General features: G+C 59.5%; 1 protein-coding gene across 1 annotated transcript; it reads right to left on the reverse strand.

The window, feature by feature from the left end:
• Positions 1-3,845: 3,845 nt before the first annotated feature.
• Positions 3,846-8,471, reverse strand: G6PD (glucose-6-phosphate dehydrogenase; the record flags this gene model as incomplete). The annotated part of the gene is made up of 10 exons (XM_032756289.2): positions 3,846-4,542; positions 4,639-4,731; positions 4,837-4,913; positions 5,003-5,238; positions 5,378-5,564; positions 6,011-6,104; positions 6,440-6,565; positions 6,707-6,865; positions 7,540-7,757; positions 8,301-8,471. Coding segments are annotated over 10 exons (1,452 nt in total), but the record flags the coding sequence as incomplete, so codon positions are not given.
• Positions 8,472-8,475: the final 4 nt, after the last annotated feature.

Genomic DNA, 8,475 nt, shown 5'->3' on the forward strand with positions numbered 1-8,475 from the left:
TTCTGGCAGAGCCAAGCAGTGAAGCTCTAGGAGGCAAGAGGCCTTCTCAGGGACCCCAGCTTTGGCCTGTATGTCTGGGTGTGGTCCTGGACTAGTCTGATCACATCTCACAGCTGAGTTTCTCAGCTTCTCCTCCTGCAGTACAGGAAGGACAATCCCTTCCGACTGCTTCTCACAGGGAGAGGGCAGTGGTGAGCCTAGAAAATAAAGGCCTGAGGCCAGCCCCGCCCCATTTGTGCCTCTCCCTCCTCTCCTTTTCTGCTCCTCAGAGCAGACAATGAATGCAACAGTCGCCCCCGCCCGGCTCAGCCTGAAGACCCCTTCTCCACTCCCATCCCTTTCTGGCTCAGCCACCCCGCAGTGGGCCAGGCTCGGCTGGAGGGAGGGAGAGGAGCTGGAGAGAGTTTTAAGTACTCTCTGGGCTTCTCACATTGCTGGCTTCAGTGGTTGCTGGACGCAAATTATGTGATGTCAGACACCAGCAGCAGAGGAGCAAAGGCATTTGGGTCTGTGCTGCTGTGGCACCTGGGACACAGTGTGAAGGGGTCAGGCTAGGTTTGAAATTCTCTTCTGGCTTAATAATTTGCAGGTCTGGGCTGGGAGGTGAAGCTCTGAGTACACTGCGAGTGTCAGGGGTCCGGCAGGGGGGCTCTTTCCAGCTCCTGCCCACTCCCGCGTGGGGTGAAACCTTGAAACCAATCCAGGGCCTCAGAAGACCCACGCGGTGGCTCACGCCTGTAATCCCAGCACTTTGGGAAGCCTAGGCGGGTAGATCACGGGGTCAAGAGATCAAGACCATCCTGGCCAACATGGTGAAACCCCGTCTCTACTAAAAATACAAAAATTAGCTGTGTGTGGTGGCGGGCGCCTGTAGTCCCAGCTACTTGGGAGGCTGAGGCAGGAGAATCACTTGACCCCAGGTGGTGGAGGTTGCAGTGAGCCGAGATGGCGCCACTGCACTCCTGCACTCCAGCCTGGCGAAAAAGCAAGAAAAGAGTAAATTGTGGCCAGGTGCAGTGGCGCATGCCTGTAATCCCAGCACTTTGGGAAGCTGAGGCGGGCGGATCACGGGAGTTCGAGATCAGCCTGGCCAGCATGGGGAAACCCCATCTCTACTAAAAATAAAAATTAGCTGGGCATGGTAGCAGGCGCCTGTAATCCCAGCTACTCAGGATGCTGAGACAGAATTGCTTGAACCTGGGAGGTAGAGGTTGCAGTGAGCAGAGATCGTGCCACTGCACTCCAGCCTGGGTGCCAGAGCCACACTCCATCTCAAAAAACAAAAACAAAAACAAAAACGAACAAACCCGATAAATTGCAGAGCCGAGTGCAGTGGCTCACGCCTGTAATCCCAGCACTTTGGGCGGCCAAGGCTGGTGGATCACCTAAGGTCAGGAGTTCGAGACCAGCCTGCTCAACATGATGAAACCTCGTCTCCACTAAAAATACAAAAATTAGCTGGGTGTGGTGGCGTACACCTGTAGCCTCAGCTACTGGAGGGGCTGAGGCAGGAGAATCACTTGAACTCAGGAGGTGGAGGTTGCAGTGAGCCCAGATCATGCCAGTGCAGTCCAGACTGGGCGACAGAGCAAGACTCCATCTCAAAAAAAAAAAAAACAAAAAAAAAAAAAAAAAGAGTACATTGCGGGCCAGGCGTGGTGGCTCACGCCTGTAGACCCAGCTACTCAGGAGGCTGAGGTAGGAGGATGCTTGAGCCTGGGAGGTGGAGGCTGCAGTGAGTTGTGATTGCGTCACTGCACTCCAACCTGGGCAACAGGGTGAGATGCAGTCTCAAAAAAAAAAAAAAAAAAAGACAAAAAAAAGCAAATCGTGGCTGAATTATTTGGCATTGCAGGCAGAGAAGGGGTGAAAACAGGGCTCCAGCCTTGAACTGGTCAGCAGGGGTCAGGGAGGCTGTCACCCTGTGGAATGGGCCAGGGTGGATCTGGGCTCACAGACAAGGGCCTCAGTGCCCCTGTGAGCACCAAGGGGCTGGGGAGGACTGCCTTCTTGTTCAGGGTACAGTTCGTGTTATGTGTTTTCTCGGGCTTATGTCCATGTCTCAGTGTAGGCACCCGCAACTGAGGTGACAGCGGAATGCCCTGACCTGATCTCTCATTCTCTCCCATTGTGGACCCAGCACTGTCCTCACCTGGGACCTCCTGCCTCCACCCGAGTAGGCGCCCAGAGCTGAAGGGACACTTGCCTGATGGGTTCAGGTGCCAGTGGATGGTCCTCCACTGCCCAGGTTCAAGCGATTGTCCTGCCTCAGCCTCCTGAGTAGCTGGGACCACAGGTGCCCGCCACCACGCCCGGCAAATTTTTGTATTTTTTTTGGTAGGGACATATTTTCATCATGTTGGTCAGGCTGGTCTTGAACTTCTGGCCTCAAGTGATCTGCCCACCTTGGCTTCCTAAAGTGCTGAGATTACACGCTTGAGCCACTGTGCCTGGCCTTACTTGGGTGTTGTGCCCTGCCCTGGAACCTACCCTGCTTAGCCTTGCCACACCCCATCAGCCCCCAGCCCAACCCGGCTCTCAGCCTTGCCACAGCTCCTTCTGGAGGCCACAGGAACCAAGACAAGAGGACTAAAACCACTGCCCCTGTGGCCAAAGCCTGGCCCCAAATCCTGTGACCTGTCCCTGGCCCCCATCAAGCTCCTTTCCCTATCTCGGGTACAGGTGAACTTGATATACTTCCTCCCTCTGAAAACTCAAAAGGTGCCACTTCCCATGCAGGGGACAGGAAGAGCAGGAATTGAACACCAGGATGCAGCATGTGTCCCTGTTGCCACAGGTCTCACCAGAGGCCTCCTTCGTTCCAGGACATCGGGCCCTGCTACCTGCAGCGCCCAGGGTGCGCGTCCTCACCTGTGCTACGGGTGGAACACTCCTCCCTGGCCACTTTCTAGGCCACTGGTTTGCTCTCCGCAAAGGACAAAGCCCAGCACCACTTGGTCATTTTGTTCCCTGCCGGCCTCACCTCCTAGAACCCGGGCCATGAGTGCAGGGACCATAGTGTCTGGTCTTGCCATCTCCCTGGCAGGACACACGTTGCACTGAGACACCCAGGGGCTGTGTGGGGAGCAGTGTAGGGGCTGAACAGCGGCCCCCAAATGCATGTCTCCTGGGAGCTCCTGATGTGACTTTATTTGGAAATAGGAGGTCTGCAGATGTCGCTGAGTTAGAAGGACATAGAAGAGAAGCCACACCATGGGGAGACCATGAGAAGACAGGCAGAGTGAGTGGAGTGAGGTGACCACCAGCCCAAGATGCCTGGTTCCCCAGGAGCTGGAGAGGGCAGGAAGGACCCTCCTCTTGGGCCTCCGGTGGGAGTGCTGCATCTTGGACTCTGGCCTCCAGAACTGTTGAGAGCTGCCTGGTGTGTGGCACTTAGTTATGGCAGCCCCCAAACTCTGGCCCTCCTGCCTGGAAGGGGTGGCTGGACCTGGCTGTGCATCACTGTGGACTGTCCCCTCTCCCTTGGCCTCTGACGTCAGTCACAAAACCTATCCCCTCTCCGTTCTAAACACTTCTGGGATCTGTGGACTGGCAGTATCGCTGGAAGTCATCTTGGGTGGGGCAGGGACATGGACAGTAAGAGCAGAAGGTGACCCCACATCCTTGCACCTCAAGCTGGTCTCACAATGACAATATGCGTGGAGCAGAGGGGGACTCAGGAGGTGTCTCTAACACCAAACATTGTTATTAAGGCTGGACATGGGGTCAGAACCAGAGGTGAGGAGCCCAAGGTGGGGAGGCCACAGAGGAAGCACCCGGGTGACTTGGGGGAGTGGGACGGGGAAATGGGTCCTCAGGGAAGCAAATGACAAGGGGACAGGAGGGGCTGTTTGCGGATTTAATGGCAGGGGATTGAGGTTGGGAGGGGTCTCAGCTGCTGCTTCTGCTTTTCTTACAGCAGGGAGGCTGCCTACGGGTGGCACAGGGTGGCCATGGAGTGCAGAGTTGGTGGGACGGGGGACATCCAGGGGGCTCGAGATGTTGCTGGTGGCGAGGAATGTCAAGTGGCACTGAGGCTGCCGGGCAAGGCCACAGGCAGATTCTCTCACGTTGGTGCTCGCCCCTTTCCTCTCCCTCGTCCCTCCCTCCCACCCTAGGCCCCACTCAGGAGACCCAGTGGCCAAGAAGCTCTGGGACAGACGAATGGACGCCCTCCTCCTTCCTTCTGTTGGGCTGGAGTGAGTGGAGGAGGTGGCTCAGCTCCTGGGCTCAGGCAAGGTCTGGAGGGGCCAGGATGGTCTCGAGTGCTTGGCAGTTGAGGAATGTAGCTGGGCTCGGGTAGTAGCAGCAGCGAGGGGCAGGCCAGGGTGGCCCGAGCCCAGGGCCAGGAATGTGCAGCTGAGGTCAATGGTCCCAGAGTCCTCCCGACTCGGGCTTGGGCGGTGGGAAGGAGGGTGGCCATGGCGGGGGTGGAGGTGGGTGCCCAGGGCTCAGAGCTTGTGGGGGTTCACCCACTTGTAGGTGCCCTCATACTGGAAACCCACTCTCTTCATCAGCTCGTCTGCCTCCGTGGGGCCTCGGCTGGAGAGTGACGGGTGGAGGAGAGGCATGAGGTAGCTCTGCCCTCACCCGGCCCCGCCCGCTGGGCTCTGCCCCCAGCCCCCACCCTTTCCTCACCTGCCATAAATATAGGGGATGGGCTTGGGCTTCTCCAGCTCGATCTGGTGCAGCAGTGGGGTGAAAATACGCCAGGCCTCCCGGAGCTCATCGCTGAGGGGACATGGTGTGGCTTGGGAGGCTGGTGGCACACAGGGAGGGAGGGCAAAGGCCACCCCATAGCCCACAGGTATGCAGGGGCCGGCAGCTGGGCCTCACCTGCGCACGAAGTGCATCTGGCTCCCGCAGAAGACGTCCAGGATGAGGCGCTCATAGGCGTCAGGGAGCTTCACGTTCTGTGAGGGAGAGGGTGTCTCGCTGATGCCACTGCCTGCTCCTAACCCTGGCTCCTAACCCTCCACACTGCTCCTTCTCTGTGGGGCACCTTGTATCTGTTGCCGTAGGTCAGGTCCAGCTCCGACTCCTCAGGGTTGAAGAACATGCCCGGCTTCTTGGTCATCATCTTGGTGTACACGGCCTCGTTGGGCTGCACGCGGATGACCAGCTCATTGCGCTTGCACTGCTGGTGGAAGATGTCGCCGGCCACATCATGGAACTGCAGCCTCACCTCGGCCTTGCGCTCGTTCAGGGCCTTGCCGCAGCGCAGGATGAAGGGCACCCCTGTGTGGCGGGAAGGGCAGCCTCAGCACCAGCTCTCTCGGGGTGTGGACCAGTGCGTGGGCGTCTCAGTGGGAGCTCCAGTGCCCGCACACAGGGCACGCCCAGTTCTGCCTTGTTAGGTCTTGAAGGCGCCACCTACCATCCCACCTCTCATTCTCCACATAGAGGACGACGGCTGCAAAAGTGGCGGTGGTGGACCCGTGGGGCACCGTGGGGTCGTCCAGGTACCCTTTGGTGGCCTCGCCCTCTCCATCGGGGTTCCCCACGTACTGGCCCAGGACCACATTGTTGGCCTGCACCTCTGAGATACATTTCAACACCTTGACCTGAGAGAAAGCCAGGGGAGAGAATGGCCCCTTGGGTGTTGAGCTGGGGTGCAGGGATGACTGTGGCCACAGATGCACAGCCCTCAGGGCAGGAGGAGGCCCCTGCTTGGATCTGCTCACCCTGCCAGAGGCCCAGCTCAGGGCCCCTCCCTGAGGACCCTCCAGGACCACCCTGGTCCATCTTGAGTCTATTCTGATCAACAAGCTGAGGCCCAGAGAGGCAATGTCCTTCCCTGGTCACATAGTGACTGTCAGGCCTGGGACATGACAACTTGGGCTTCGTGACTGCCAGTCCAGGTCACCTCCAGGAGGCCACGCTGTGCTCAGAGCTGGTGACTTCTCCAGGGTTGAGGACACCTGCTCTGCATGCACACCCCAGCTCAGTGCCTCATCACAGATGGGCCCATGACGGGGCATGGTCCTGGGGACTGGGGTGCACCCCCCACCTTCTCATCACGGACGTCATCCGAGTTGGTGGAGGCGGGCTTCTCCATGGCCACCAGACACAGCATCTGCAGTAGGTGGTTCTGCATCACGTCCCTGGGGACAGAAAAGGCCGGAGCTCGCCTTAGCTCCCCACCGTTCACCTGGTTCAAGGGCGTGGGGGCCCCAAACAAGGCTTCCTAGTGACAAGCTGCAAGACTCACTTCCTGGTCCCCTTGTCCTCCAGGTCCCCTTAAATCAAGGAAGGACATGGTGATGCTATCACTGAATCACGAAACCGTGGGGTGCTTGGCTGTGTAGGGGTCTCAGACACTTAGGTTTTGAACTGCAGGGTGAGGAGGAGCTCCCCCAAGACAGGGAAGGGCAGCCCTGCAGGGTGACTGGCTCTGCCACCCTGTGCCAGTCTCCCAGGAGAGAGGAAGAGCTCTCACCGGATGATCCCAAATTCATCGAAATAGCCCCCGCGACCCTCAGTGCCAAAGGGCTCCTTGAAGGTGAGGATCACGCAGGCGATGTTGTCCCGGTTCCAGATGGGGCCGAAGATCCTGTTGGCAAATCTGCGGGGAGGGGCGAGGTGGAGGGACCGCCCTTGGGCCTCTGTGGTGCAGGCGCCACATGTGAGGGGTCACCCTTGTCCGAGTTCTGGAGGCTCCTGAACACCACCCCACCCTGGTCCCCCCGCCCGGGCTTGGCCCCACCTCAGCACCATGAGGTTCTGCACCATCTCCTTGCCCAGGTAGTGGTCGATGCGGTAGATCTGGTCCTCGCGGAACAGGGAGGAGATGTGGTTCGACAGCCGGTCGGAGCTCTGCAGGTCCCTCCCGAAGGGCTTCTCCACGATGATGCGGTTCCAGCCTCTGCTGGGAGCCCGGAGCTGCGTTACCCCCTTGAACCCCTCTTTGGGGAGTGAGGGTCAGAGCTGCATCATTCAGACGCCCTCCGAGGGGAGTAGGGGCCAGAACCTCCTCGCCCCCATGGCCACCTCCCCTGCCTTGCGTTCCCAGGTGACCCTCTGGCTCAACACCTTCCGGGAAGCCTTCCCACCCTGGGTGCCAGGGTGGCGTTGCTGGCATGCTGCCGGGGGCCCGTTCCCCTCCTGGCTCATGCTGGGTCCCCAGTGGGTTGGAGTGGCCTGAAGGCCTGTAGGGGAGCAGAGGGAGGAGGTGTCCAAGGCATGGCTTCCTCACTGGTTTTGAAAATGAGAAGAGGACCCTTGCTTTACTACCCCTGCATTGAAAACCAGCCAGAGGACAAGAGCCTCTGCCTGGGTTGGGAAACCACCTAGCGCGGGCCATGCTGCATTCGCAGAGCAAGGCTGCCACCCCGCGGCCTGGCCGGGCCTTTGGGGAAGCAGAGCAGAAAGGCGGTGAGTGTTTCGTGGAGCGATGCTGCCACCTTGTGGTCCCGCTGGGGATGGCCCCGGCGCCATGGATGCTGCCCAGATCCCCGGCCCTGGACACGCTCATCAGTGGTGGGAGCACTGCCTGGGCCAGCCTGGCAGGCGGGAAGGGAGGGCAACGGCAAGCCTTACATCTGGCTCATGCAGGACTCATGAATGTTCTTGGTGACGGCCTCGTAGACGGTGGGGGGCAAGGCCAGGTAGAAGAGGTGGTTGGCCTGTGACCCCAGGTGGAGGGCATTCATGTGGCTGTTGAGGCGCTGGTAGGAGGCTGCATCATCGTACTGGCCAGCCACATAGGAGTTGCGGGCAAAGAACTCCTCCAGCTTGAGCTTCTCCTCTGGGGTGGCCTGGGAGACACGGACGGACAGACACACAGACCGACGTCGGCCCCTCTCTTGGAGTCCGTGTGTGTTCTGCCCCAGAGGAGTGGAGGGTCTTCCCTGGAGGCCCAGGGAGGGTGCCCTCAGAAGTCAGTCCCACACTGGGTTCAGCCCCATCTCAGCAGCTCTGCACATCCAGAGGGAGGGAGGCCAAAGCAGGCAGCACAGACACTGCCCCAGGTGGGGACCCTTGTGCCTTAGGACAGAGGCCAGATTTCAGGGTATTTTGACCTGGGAGAAACACACTGGAGAAAGCTCTCTCCAAAATCATGACACCCAACTATGATTGGCAGAGAAAACGCAACAGAGCACAGCAGGATGGGACCCGTGAGTCCTGGTCACAGGGGGCTGGTAATGGGGGTCCTCAAGGAAGTACGAGAGCAGGAGGGGCGGGGCAGGAGGGGAGGAGAGCATCCTGGGATGGGATGGGGGGAGGTCCCTGAAGCTGGCCACGCTGGGGGCTGGTAGAGAGGGCAGAACCAGGCCGGGGCAGGCCCTGACGCCACCCACCTTGAAGAAGGGCTCACTCTGTTTGCGGATGTCAGCCACTGTGAGGCGGGAGCGGGCGTAGCCCACGATGAAGGTGTTTTCGGGCAGAAGGCCATCCCGGAACAGCCACCTGAGGGCAGGGCACAGCCGTAACCAGTGCGGGCAGGGCAGGACCAGGCCTGTCCCTGGCGGGAGG

Source organism: Hylobates moloch, unplaced genomic scaffold (assembly GCF_009828535.3).
Source record: "Hylobates moloch isolate HMO894 unplaced genomic scaffold, HMol_V3 SCAFFOLD_7, whole genome shotgun sequence".
Classification (NCBI taxonomy): Eukaryota; Metazoa; Chordata; class Mammalia; order Primates; family Hylobatidae; genus Hylobates; species Hylobates moloch.